Below are 13934 nucleotides of genomic sequence, written 5' to 3'. Positions count from 1 at the left end.
AAAAATGAGAGTAGTTTGAAATGATTGAAAGTTTATTTTTTCAATATGTTGCAAGAGTAATTTGTGAAATACACATCAAATGGAGAAAACAAAAATGATATTATATATATATATATATATATATATATATATTTATCTATAATATTCTAAAATTCTAATTAAGCAATTGGGAAGGGATCAAACTTTATTTAAGAGTGCATGACCTTCAAGCGTTATGAGAAAGATCTTGCTCCTGGCCGCATCATATTAGGTATAGAGGTGCATTTTGGTTTTGTAAGTGTTCATTGGGTCAAGTTGAGAAATTGTATGCTTTCATGATGAGGTGCTTCCAACCTCTGGGAAGTGGTTTGTCGACTATGACGTTAGTAAAGGGATGATTACAAAGTTCATCACTGAGTCGTCTTAGTGGGATTCAAGGAGGGGAATGGCTCTCCTCGCCAAGCTAGGATTCTTGCACAATGTGTGTGTCTTGGGATGATCTAGAAGGAGTGTATTCCTTTATTGTTGAGATGTTAGTTCCTTAGAGAGTGTTGTTATTCTCATGATATAGGGCCTATAGTTCCTACTCATAACTTGTGCGATCGACTTTATAGCACATGTAATTAATCTCATGTTGTTGGTAAAGGGTAACTAGAGTTTTTTTTTATAAACATTTTTACATGACCTTCGTATGTTGTAGTAATTCAGCGTTGGATGGTGAAATATGTGGGTTTATGGTGGTGGTGGTAACCACAAGTTCGACGAGCGGGGTTGTGGTGGCTACCGAGTTAAGAGGCTATTGTTCGGGGATGGAGCCTACATTGTTGTTTGCCATTTTGTTTTTCATCGTTTGATTTTGGATGAAAATCATGTGTGACCGAAAAATAGTTTTACTTCAGTCCCACAATGGGTGCCAAATATTCTTACCATAATTTGCAAGTGTTCTAAGATTGAGATGATGTCTTCATTGCTCTAATATTCGAGGTGATAGGGGCACCTACAAAAACACTCAAACGCTTAAGTAAAAAGAAATTTATATTAAGAATGAGATTACTGTAAAATGATACTCAAACTCCATATATAGGTGTTTAATAATGTTGCATATTTTAGGAGATAATCTAACATGATATTTGCAGTTATGCTCTTATCTTTATGCATGATGCTTAATGAAAGAGATACTACCTCTGAAGTGTTATTCTTTAATGTGTCCTGAAATTCTTGGAGATATGATACAAGGATTATTTTCTAACTAATACCTAGGTGACATTCAAGGTTTATTAAGTCAAGCTTAATTTAGTAGGGTCATGCTCACGTGGAGTTCAACTCGACTCATACGCAATTTGAATTTGTATAAGAACAAATACAAGTATTAATATATTGTATAATTTTATATTTGTAAAAAAAATAGTCGAATTTTAGATATATGTAAATATATTATACTAATATTGTCTCAAAAATATTTTTTTATTTGATTAAATATTAAATACTTATTTTGAATGTTTCTTTCCTTGTTCTTTAAACTAAAAAAAATAAAGAGCCCATGTCTTTTGAAACAAATATAGTTGAGTAGAAAATTAGAAATCACTAGGGTAAGGACAAAGAAGACCTAGCTAGCTGTATCGGCATAGATTTGTGTCTGTTAATCTATATTCTTTGACAACTACTTTTTTCTTTCTTTCTTGAAAATAACCTACTTGTACTGCATTATAATTTGGTTTCTGATTCTTTATTGGAAATAAATAAAGACTCTCTCGGTTGGGACAGCCCATCATGGTTGTAATATTGATGTGATGCATTAGGTGAGTATGGTAAGTATATTATGAGATAAAAACAACAACTTATTTTTAAACAGAGTTGATATATTATTTAAAGGAAGAGGCTTTATCAACAAGTTCATATTTTAATATTTAATTGCGGTGGAAGTTGAATTGAGTCAAATATCTAACATCAACAAAATTGCAAATAGTATATTTGATATTTTACGTGTACGGTAGTTTATCAATAGTAGTGATTAAGAATTAAGCTTTCATTATAGTTGACTTTATTCACTACTTTAAAATATCTTACGAAATGCGTGATAGATTATATATATTTTAGGTTGAATATATTTTTTTTTAATTTACGTATTTTCACTTATTTTAATTTTTAATATCTATAATTTAAAATAAATCTTTTAAATTTTTATTCATTTTTTTTCATTTTTTTAATCTTCATGGTTAGATATATTTTGTTAGGTTCTATATTTAAAGTTTTTTAATTCTTTTCATTTTTATTATTAATTATTTCTTGTAATGTAATTTGTGTTGACATGATAGAAGTTTTTAATTTTGTGAGAATAAAAAAATATATTTCAACAATGAATTTCGCAAGAGTACAAAAATGACATAAAATATCGAGAGGTCTAATTTAGAATAATTATAACAAAAACAAATTTAATATAAGATACAAAGTTATATTAATACTTCTATCATGTCAATATAAAAGAGACAATATTAAAAAATTTAATGATATGGTTTAAAATGATTTAAAAATTATAAGAAAAAGACTTAAGAGATTTATCTTAAATTATAGGGACTAAAGATATTGAAAAATATAAGTGTAGAAACTAAAAATGTCTATTTTAAACTATAGGGATTAAAAAATGAAGTAAATGAAGTTAAAAAAACTAAAAAATTACTTTAAATGCTGACAAAACACTTTCTATCACATCCTTTTAAACACATCCTCTTTCATCGGTTAAAATTTATTGAAAATCACAAAATTTAGTGGGTCCATACCGTATTTAATGACTATCTCTTATGATTTTGTGAATTTTTAATAAATTTTAACCAATAAAAATGTGTGTGTTAAGAGGAGTGTGCTTGAGAATGTTGACAACACTAATATTTTTAAGCTATTATTATTTAAGCTAATGTATATTTTATATATGTGATCAATTGGATGACATCGGGACGAGTTAGAAGTGAATTTTTATCTTTTCATCGTTGTCCTTGTCCCCAATCCAGTAAAAGACAGAGTGAATTCGATTTTAGATTTTAAAGAGGCAAATTTATATCTTTAATCATATCCTCGTTCCTGTCAGAGTGGATTCGATTTTAGAGTTTAAGTAAATCCACAAAGACCCATTACATTTTTTTAAAAATTTTAATCTACATATGCATTTAAATAAATTAAATTATAAGTTAATAATTTTATTATAATATAAATAATATTTAAAAAATAATAAATAAGAGAGAAATTAAAAGAATTAAAATTATATTTAAATTTTTTATATTAATTATTGTTATTTAAATGATCTAATTATTAAAATAATTAATTTGTATTTTAAATACTTATAAATATATATATATATATATATAATATCTTTTTGAGTTACATATCCAAATTTACACTCAAACCCAAATTTTCAAATGAGAAAAGTCCGTATTCAAATGTGGTGAAAATGGATTTTTTTCCCATAAAAATTGAGTTAAAATTGTATAGGTAGTGACAAGTGGTCATCGATTAGAATTGTAAAGCCGACGGGAAATAAATTTAATGGGTTTTGGAAGGCGCAAGAAACTCAGTGTGTTGTATGGTAGTGAAATTAAGAAGAAGATTAATTAGTTAAAATGAGTTAAGCAATAAGCATATAGCATAAGACGACAAGGGGCGGCGTGTGGAACATGACATGAGTTGCGTGAAGTGGCAACAAAGTTAGATGGACCCTATTCACTTACGCCACACAAGAAGAAGAAACTCCCATCACCTTAATTTACATACATACATGATACACCAAAACTTATCTAAGTCTTTTTTTTCTTCTTTTTTTTACAGAGTAACCAACATTTTAAGAATTCAACGGCTAATCATTAAATTTTATTTTTACTCTTTAATTTTGTACAAAATTATTTATTTTGTTTTCACTATATTTTTTATTATTATACTATAACTCTGAAAAATTATTTACTAACTTTGCTTATGATTAATCTTATTTTATTATGATGTTTATAATATTTTTCATTTTAGTCTACTTATTTATGATTTAAAGATATAATCGTCATAACTCATTGATTAATTTTTTAAAGTAGATAATACATTAAATATAACGACCTTATTAATATGAGTAAATATGATATATAAAGTAAATCACTTTCAAGTAACTTGTAAAATTATATTTACTTTTTAATAAGATTTATTTTTAATTAGAGGAGAAATCTATTTACTTTAAAAGTAAGTTTTGATTCATTTGTTTCACTTAATAACTCGTATTTTACATTAAATTTTAACGATTTAACCGTTAAAGTAAAGGTTCTTACTCCAAGAATAAGTCTTGATAGACTTTTTCATTCAATAATTCATGTTTTATATTAAATTAACTCGTATATGTTTTAAAAACTTTTAATTTAATGGTTGAATAATTAAGATTAATGTAAAATATGAGTTATTCAGTGAAATAAATTTATAAAAAACTTTTTTTTAATAAGTAGATTCCCTTCCTTCTATTAATACTCGTTTAAAATTTTACTTAAAGATTTGATTACCAACATAATGTGAATATATTTTACTTTATTTAATAAAGTTAATATTGTTTTGTAACTTAGAACTGTTGAAATTAATTATAACTATAGTTCATGTTAGAAAAGTATGTTTGATGTTTCAAGTCAATTTTTGAAGAAGAGGGGGTTAATCCATACAGTTTCTCTTCTCTTGCTAATACGAAGGTTAACTTGATTTTGTTTTTAGTTGAAGATGCTATACAATGCATCAACAAGAATGGAGGAAGGGAGCGACCAATGAACACTAAGCTAAAAGGGGGTCCATTACTGATTACACCATGGCATGGAATGCCACTTGACTAGCCATACCCACCTTCCTTCGTCTCCATCAACAACACTATCTCAATGTCTTTACTTATCCTTCCAAGCTTTTTTATCTTCTACTCTGGTCAACTTGTTCCTTAACTTTAGATTTTGAATATTCTCCCCTCTCTCTCTCTCTCTAGGGACCACACAGCATACCACAACCACTAATATTAATGCCTTACTTGCATCTCAGTACCCTTGTACCTCCTTCCTTTCTCCTTCTTCCTATATCATATCCACTCACTCAACTTTACGGCAAACAGGTTCTCCTTGGCCTTTTCTTCACCTTTCATCTTTTTATGTGATAATATAATATCTATGTTGTTTTCTTTCCAATTCATGATCATGGTTTCTGCTGGTGCTGGACCTCATATGTATGCCTATGCCTTGCCCTTTTTGTGATCCATAGGCAACAAGGCTCAAGGCTCAAGGCTCAAGGCTCAAGGAACTAGTATAGTTTCTCTCATGGGGGTTTGTTTGAGCTCCCAAAATAAAGCTGGCCGCTTATGTAACACTGGTATTTATATGTTCCAATCTTTTTTCTTTTCTTTGCCTCCACCCTACTTGCTGCTGAACGCAGTTTAGATCCATGTGTTTGTGTTGTTTGATTTTGGTATTCTCCACTTCTATTTCACTCAACTTCTGCTCCTTTTCACCCCCATCGGTTTTAAAAGACCATAGTGAGAATTTTCGTTAGATAAAGTTGGTTTAACTAAGCTTGGCTTCCTTGCCAGTTGCCAGCTCTTCCAGTTGTTTAATGGATTTGGTTTGTCAGCTATACTCTTTTTGTTCTTTTGATGACAAATATCTCGTGTCAATATAATGGAAAGTACTCCTTCAGTGCTTTTGTCTAATTTTAATCATGGGAATTCGAGTGTTTTCTAAATAATATATTAATATGATTTATAACTAAACATCAATTAACATCCATTTTTTCAGCCAAGTGAATGTGTGATATATGACAGGCGGTTTACGAAAATTTAACATTAATTATATTGATACATATCATCTCAGAGTTAAATTCAAAGCATGTGAGTGCCGATGCAAAAGATCCTAGCAGTTCAAGAAGTGAAGTTACAAATGATCTCAGCAGCACAATTGATAAGGTCTCAGAGGTTACAGTGCCTCAGACTCCCCAGAGTGAGGGTGAGATCTTGCAGCCATCCAATCTGAAGAACTTTAGTTTGACAGAACTTACAGCTGCCACAAGAAATTTCCGTACAGACAGTGTGTTAGGAGAAGGTAGTTTTGGATCAGTTTTTAAGGGCTGGATTAATGATCAATCACTGTCTGCTGCCAAACCTGGCACGGGGATTGTTGTTGCTGTGAAAAGAATTGATAAGGATAGCTTCCAAGGTCAACAGGATTGGTTGGTGAGTTCTTAATTTTAACTACTTTTTTAAACCCTTTGCTTTATTCTTGCTAATTTTGAAGCAACACTGCCTCTGTTACATGTTAACTATTAATTTATGTTTGAGAAAAATATTTATTTATAGGCAAGGCATGGTATGACTCATGAAGCTAGTCTCGAGGTGCCTTATCTCATCCATGTTTTTCTTCTAAGTTAAACTCAATATGAATACATTTTAAACAATGCTAATATATGTATCGACAGTGTAAGTTTTTTATAATGTCATCAATTACAAATCACCGTTATGGAAAGTTTGTTGACTTCTTTTTATGAATGATTATTGATTTCTGATCGATTAACAATGTTAGAATCTTTCCACGGATGTGTATTAAATTCATGAATAGTAATGTTATAAATATGTTTTATTTTTGAACATCAAGGTCTCTCAAATATTAGAGTATGTGTATTTTATAAATTATTTTTTTTTTCATTTTATCGATGTGGAACTTGTTTGTATCCTAACAATAGATTTGTCTTGATGTATTTTAATTTTCTTTTTATTTTAGGCTGAAGTTAACTATCTAGGACAGCTTTCTCATCCCCATCTAGTGAAATTAATTGGGTATTGCTTTGAAGATAAAAGCCGTCTTCTGGTGTATGAATTTATGCCTCGTGGTAGCTTGGAGAATCACTTGTTCATGAGTGAGTTCTTCGTGTTCCATCTTTTCACATTGTTGAACTTGTGAAGTGTGCCTAACATTAGCAATATTAATTGTTGTAACAGGAGGCTCATATTTTCAACCTCTTTCTTGGGGCCTCCGTTTGAAAGTGGCACTTGGAGCTGCCAAAGGGCTTGCATTTCTTCACAGTGCCGAAACAAAAGTGATATACCGAGATTTCAAGACTTCAAATGTCTTGCTGGATTCAGTATGTGCCCTTTGCACACACATGGCAATTTGGTTTGATGAATACAGGAAACTCTTAAGATATCATATCTGAAGATTTCCTTGCTGATTTGATACAGAATTATAATGCAAAGCTTGCTGATTTGGAGCTGGCAAAGGATGGGCCAACACGTGACAAAAGTCATGTCTCCACCAGGGTAATGGGAACCTATGGATATGCAGCTCCTGAATATCTAGCCACAGGTATTGTGCTAAATAAATATTCATTTAGTCTCTAAAATTGGCACTACTACTTAATTTGGTTCATGAAAACATACAATATAGGTCAGTATGGCTTTTTACTTCATGAAAAGGCAAAAGGCAAATTCAGCCATTGACTTTTGCAACTATTGTGCACATTAGGGAACATGTTGCATTTTTAATTCGAGTGCATAAATTTATGGGTTTAATAGAGATGACATGCACTTTGAGTGTAAAAGTTTTTACGCCGTAATCCAATCAAAAGTCATCCTTTACATGAAAGTCAACAAACTTACCATTTACAGGAGACTATCAACTGTGATCACATGACAGTGTAAAAAATGTTTAGATGCATATACTAGTATTTCACTAAATTTATACAAGATTCAACTTAATATCATTTTGGTTAATGACTAAAATCTTTGTTGGTGAAGGCCATCTGAGTGCTAAGAGTGATGTCTTCAGTTTTGGAGTTGTGCTGCTGGAAATGTTATCAGGAAGGAGAGCTGTGGACAAGAACAGACCATCAGGACAGCAAAATTTGGTGGAATGGGCAAAGCCATACCTAGCCAACAAGAGAAAGCTTTTGCGTGTGTTGGATAATCGTCTTGAAGGCCAATATGCATTAGATGAGGCCTATAAGGTAGCCACACTCTCTCTGCGATGTCTTGCAACAGAATCCAAGTTGAGACCAAACATGGACGAGGTTGTCACAGATTTGGAGCAGCTTCAGCTTCCCCATGTAAACCAAAATCGTTCTGTGAATGCCTCTTGTGGTCGTAGAAAAAGTGCTGATGATTTCACCCAAGGTAGAACCGCCAAAGTTTCAGTTTCCCCACTCTCACATGACATTGCAAATACACGTGTTTGAAGGCTAGGTGTTTACACATGTTACGTAATAGATTTTACTACAAATCTTAGTATTGCATGTATATATTCAGGCTCTGTTTGTAGTAGTCAAAATAGATGGAACTGCTAGTGCTTTCTTATGTGGCTCTGGTTAGCTCAATTTTGTTTTTAATGTTGGTGTAAAGTTTTCCTACTCTATTTTGTTACACTTGCATTGAGCAGCTTTCACATAGAACTTGTAATAAAACTTGTAACGAAACTTATATAGGTGATTTCTTTCTTGTAAATATAGGCATAATTTTGGACAAAGCGAAAACAATGATAGTTTGAGATATGAATTTATATCCTGGAATGATATTTTTTCCCCCCATCATGATGAAAGGAACTGTAGGGTAGATATTTTGCAATATGAATATAGGATAAGAACTATATGCTTTATCATGTCAAGTCAAAACTAAAAAATATCTAATAAAAAAACTCAAAAATATCTTAAAAATCATAGCCTTGGTTGGAACTACAACGCTGTTTGTCTACTGCAAGTTGCAAAACCATGAGTCATTGGGTATAAAGCAATGAATGTTTATAGAATTAACTTATTTTGGATAAACGAAGAATTTTTACAAATTTATTTATATATAAACTAATTTTAATTTTTTTAATTATTTTATTTTATTTTTCTATGAATGTTTATGGAGAAATATACAATAATTGTCAAGGTTCTTTCCTTCTTTTGTGGCTTGCTAAGGAATTGTAAAAGTTGTGCTTGATTCAAACTATCACAACACAAGTGGGAATAGTGGAAAACTCTTTGCATTCAAATCAAAGTCACTGGGGCCGTTTACTTTGTGACATTGAAAAGCGACTCTTGATGCATGGTTCACGATCGAGTAAATGAGTTTTGGATACGCTCTGGGGGCATTATTCAACTCTGTCTATATCTGACTTTATGATTTTCTTGGTACAACCATCAAGAGGAATCAGTGAACTGGAGTAAATTTATAATTTAGTCCCAACAGATGTAACCTTGTACAGAATTTTCCACTTTTGCAAGTTGTCTATGTTCAAATTAGTCTCAGAAAATATGTTAATTAGAAACTGAAAAATGCTAACCTAAAAGATGCTAGTTATCAAGACCCTAATAAATTAATTCATCCATCAATTAAATGCAAACTTAGTAAATTCTCAACATATTGTATGAAAACTTCCAACTTAGATTTCATTAAAAGAAAATTTATTATATTAAAACATTTCGCGTGTAAACTTCTATTTTAAAATTTTGAAAACGAACAAATGGAAGAACTTGTTAATACTTTTAAATACTACCTTATTAAAATTATATTTATGTTATTTTAAAACGTCAAGATATTTTAATTATCATTTTCTCAATTATAGCCTCATCAAAAAAGAGAAAGAATTTGCCCTTGTATTACTAATAGAACATTTACCCTTTTATAGAAAATTTGATATGAAAAATTTAATTCCAGTTATTACCTAAATATTGATTTTCAAGACTAAATCCGATGTTTAAATTTGAGAAAGCCAAATCATTTAATAAATTATAGATTTCCTCTAAATTAACCTGTACAGAGAATTATTAGTTGATACAAAATTGGGTATATACTATATACCAGCAAGTTAACTGTGCGACTAGCAGGTGAATGTAGGGGAAGATTTTTCATTCCCAGATATACAGGTCACTTATCACCAAGTTCTTACTAGCCCAGGAGCCCAACTTTTCCAATCCAACCTTCCAATAGACTTATTTCTTAAGCTGACCTTGTCTCTCAATTCAAAGACCTTCTTCAGGTAATTGTTCCCATGTTTAGCTGGTTCAGGTTCAGTGTCCTCTACAGACAACTTTTCTTCTTTTTCTTCTCCAGTTGCTACAGCAGCTTGGGGTATGTGTTCATCCTGAGGAACTGTCTCATTAATAATGCATCCAAGAGATTCAACCACCTCACTCATTTTTGGACGGGATTTTGGCTGCTTCATGAGGCACTTGTTTGCTAGGGTTGCAAGTTTATGAGCAGATTTGATGCAATATTGTCCTTCAAGTCGGGGGTCTACAATATGATGGAACTTCCTAGGATCAGAAACATAAGGTCTTACCCACTCCAGAAGCTTTTGTTCATTTCTTGGTAGGTTTCTCTCTACAGCTCTCCTCCCAGTGATAAGCTCATAAAGAACTACACCAAAGCTCCACACATCACTCTTAGAAGTAAGCTTACCGGTCTGAACATACTCTGGTGCAGCATAACCTATGGTGCCAACAACCTTTGTGAAGAGGAAATAAGTCATTTATTTTGCATAAATTACAGTAGAATATCAGGATAAAATATGAAGGTTCAGACTTCAGATCATCATATATTCTTCCACATTGAATATAATGAAATATATTTAATTTACTCAAAATATCCTGCCATAAGGCATGCTATTATGATGTTATCATGAAATATTGTCAATTTTTCACCAATGGTATGTTCAAATGCAGAATATAACCAGTTTTCTCTGGAGGATAGATATTTCCTTACTGCTGTTGAAACATAGCCAAATCCTTCTGAGGGTCCTTGCCTAGCCAATCCAAAATCAGAAAGCTTTGCATTGAAATTCTCATCTAGCAAGATGTTGGATGTCTTAAAATCTCGAAATATTAGCTGCACCAGTTAGAATGAGAATCATAAATGTGTTTCTACAAAAGTCCTCTGTGGATTTTAGCAGAATTGAAATGCTGTAAAACATATCCACAGTACAAACCATCCACTAGAAAAAAAAAGAATTAAGTCATGTCAAAATCACTTGAGACCTATTTTATAAACCAATATTAAAACGTCAAACCCCAAATAGAATGTCTAAGCGGCAAAGTTCTTGATGACTCTTCTATATTTCCAGTTTTCTACTTCAACCTAAAGCATAACAAAGAAAGAAAGAAAAAAAATCAATTCTCAACATTTGCTTTACTAACAAAAGGTTTACAAACAGACAGCACTTAAAAAACTCATTACTTTCTTATCCTGTTTAAGAATTTTCTGCCCAGTTTGGTGATGCATTTGGTACACCCAAATGGAAATTTGCCACCTAACTGTAACTTCACTCGTGTTAAATTCTTGTTTATTACCACATTTAAACCATCTCTCAAACTTGATTCTATGCCTAAACCCATTTGGTATAAAACAACTTGCACTTTCTCCCGGATTCACTTCTAGCATGTTTGGTTACACATTTGTTGATGTGATTTTTTCTATGTTTAACCAGAAACTAATAGTCATGGCTTCCATGATTTTGAACTAAATCGATGGAAGCTATGACTATTAGTTTCCAAACATGCACTTCAACAATTCATGGGAAAAAAACACTACGGATTATGACCTTCCCTAAAGATATCCATCCACACCTACCATAAGGAAAGTGTTGATCAATGCCTTCAGGATACCAATTAAAGAATAAAAATTAGAAAGTTGAAAAGTGTAATAGCACACTTTCCAGAATAATATTAATTCCTTAACCAGAGTCGTTGGCGAGACCTGTACCATAGTCCATAATACAAATTCACTTCTAACCAAAATCAATTTCGTAAAACCAAGACAATAATCCTATACCAATCATACAAATGCCTACCCTCACAATCACATAAACGACCATAATAAACCTAAGAAACTAACTAGTCCATGACAAGGCAAAGTCAAAATCACAATCACTTACCAACAAACAAGTCATTAGTTTGAATGAAACTGGACTCTATCCCTTAAACAAGATAGGGAGACCCATTAACCGTGATCAGTCAGAGGCTAATCATCAACAAACAAGCTAATAGATATTGGCATCAATAACATCATTAGCAGAGTCGATTACAGTGTAATACCTGAAAATCCATTTCTTCATGAAGATACGCCAAACCACGAGCGGCATCCTGCGCAATCTTCAACCTGGTCCCCCAAGGGAGAACCGAGGAAGGAACACGAGCCAAGAGATGATCTTCCAAGCTCTTATTGGGCATAAACTCGTAAACCAGAAGCCTCTGAATCCCTCTCTCGTCATCCTCAGCGCAATACCCAACCAACCTCACCAGATTGGCGTGCTTCACCACTCCCAGCAAATTCACCTCGTTGATCCACTCCTTGTGCCCCTGGTGGCCGTTGCGGTTCAGCTGCTTCACGGCCACGTCGATTTCGCCGAGCACGCCGCGGTAGACGGAGCCGAAGCCGCCCTCGCCGATGAGGAGGGCGCGGCTGAATCCGCGCGTGGCGGACTTGAGGTCGGCGAAGGAGACGACGCGGAGGTCGTTGGCGCGGCGCTGCGCGAGGAAGAGGTGGAAGTCTAGGGTTTCGGTGGAGTCGGAGTCGAATTGGGAGCGGCTGCTGCTGCGCGTGTCCATGAGGCTGAGGGACCGCGCCCACGAGACGCGGGAGCCGCGCGAGCTCGCCTGCGCCGGCGCGGCGGATCCGTCGTCGTCTTCCTCGTTGGAGAAATAGAAACACTTCATTTGCGGATCATTCCACAATGGGAATGCGACTGCGAATGCCCACTCTTTCTTCTTCTTCCTCAAGCTTTCACGCTTAGACTCCCAAACAGAATCAGGAACCAATATTAATATTAATATTAATATCATATAATACTTTTTCTTTTTTAGGTTTTTTATATTATATATATATATATATATAAGCGAGAAGATTAAACCCCTAATAAAATATTTAAAAGCACAATCATTTAAAATGTTGGTAAATAATTTCCTTAAATATTTGGAGGTAAAATCCGAGTCTATTAAAAAAAAGGTGGATTGTGTATGTTATTAAATTATGAAAAGTTACAGAAATATAAATTAATAATAAATGAAGCTAATAATATTGATTTATTTATAAACTGTAAGGACAGGGAGGGTACTGTCTTTGTGAAAGTGGGAAAGAAAATGAAATGACAAGAAAAAGAGTGCATTAGAATTTAGAAGAGAGCATGCCATTCATTTGTCTCTTTCTATCTGTTTTTATTTTTGGACTACCAAGGAATTGGAGCCTTTATTGTTATGTTATTTTACGAGTTTATAATTTAGGATTGTAAGTACTTTTATTTTAATAACTCATTTTGTTTAAAAATATTTATTTAAATTTGTTAAATATAATTTTCATCAATAAGTTAATAATGTTTTATGAAATTAAATATTAAAATGAAGATTTAATAAGATTAAGATTGAAGTGATTAGTACTTCGAATATCATAAAACAAGAGAGTTTATATTAGAAAGGGAAAAAGGCAAAGATAAATGAGATTGAGTTAAATTTAAATTATTTTATCTAAATTTGATTAAATTAATTTATTTTGACTATTTTATGAGAGTTTATTTTATCTAAAAGTGTGTATATTTAAATATAAAAAAATATAATAAATAAAATAAACATTTTTTTTATAAATTTTGTGAGATTACATACCTAGTTCTCCATCTCACAATAAATGTACTTTAAGATATTTTTTTTTGCATATATCAAGGCATTAATAAATGTATCATTTTTTATGAGTATAATTTTATTAAAATAGTTTAATCTATCAACGGATGTATTACTTTAAATTGTAGTGATCAAATAATTTACGAAAAAATAAATTAAAAAATAATAATTAATAATACATTAAAAAAGTGAGATTGAGGGATTATTTATTTTTTAATTTTTTCTATCCTTACACTAATTCTCTTTAATTTGTATGAATAACATAATACTATGAACTCTACAAGGGAACTAGTTGTAAATATTAAAAAAAAAATGAAAGGTTGAAAGTAATT

At 32.0% G+C, this 13934-nt stretch overlaps 2 protein-coding genes across 3 annotated transcripts; one reads left to right on the top strand and one right to left on the bottom strand.

Annotated features, from left to right (window-relative positions):
• Positions 1-4935: 4935 nt before the first annotated feature.
• LOC109799050 (putative serine/threonine-protein kinase PBL9) lies at positions 4936-8455 on the top strand. 2 transcript variants are annotated; one of them, XM_020359534.3, is made up of 8 exons: positions 4936-5086; positions 5233-5340; positions 5838-6196; positions 6320-6355; positions 6741-6876; positions 6959-7101; positions 7199-7322; positions 7754-8455. In XM_020359534.3, the coding sequence occupies exons 2-8, from the start codon at positions 5289-5291 to the stop codon at positions 8188-8190; spliced, it is 1287 nt and encodes a 428-aa protein (XP_020215123.1). In that variant the 5' UTR covers positions 4936-5086; positions 5233-5288; the 3' UTR covers positions 8191-8455. The 2 variants fall into 2 exon arrangements, with proteins under 2 accessions (XP_020215123.1, XP_020215124.1); XM_020359535.3 differs by lacking the exons at positions 4936-5086; positions 6320-6355 and having other exon boundaries at positions 5093-5340.
• Positions 8456-9712: 1257 nt separating this feature from the next.
• Positions 9713-12748, bottom strand: LOC109799051 (Protein kinase superfamily protein). The gene is made up of 3 exons (XM_083062847.1): positions 12028-12748; positions 10700-10822; positions 9713-10442 (listed from the first exon to the last, which is right to left on the bottom strand). Exons 1-3 carry the CDS (start codon positions 12646-12648, stop codon positions 9870-9872), a joined length of 1317 nt encoding a protein of 438 aa, XP_082918973.1. The 5' UTR covers positions 12649-12748; the 3' UTR covers positions 9713-9869.
• Between the last annotated feature and the right edge of the window lie 1186 nt (positions 12749-13934).

This window comes from Cajanus cajan, chromosome 8, assembly GCF_000230855.2.
Source record: "Cajanus cajan strain Asha chromosome 8, NIPB_CcT2T_4, whole genome shotgun sequence".
NCBI classification, from domain to species: Eukaryota; Viridiplantae; Streptophyta; class Magnoliopsida; order Fabales; family Fabaceae; genus Cajanus; species Cajanus cajan.
The sequence above is the reverse complement of the archived record's forward strand: the minus strand, read 5'-3'. Positions and strand labels throughout refer to the sequence as shown.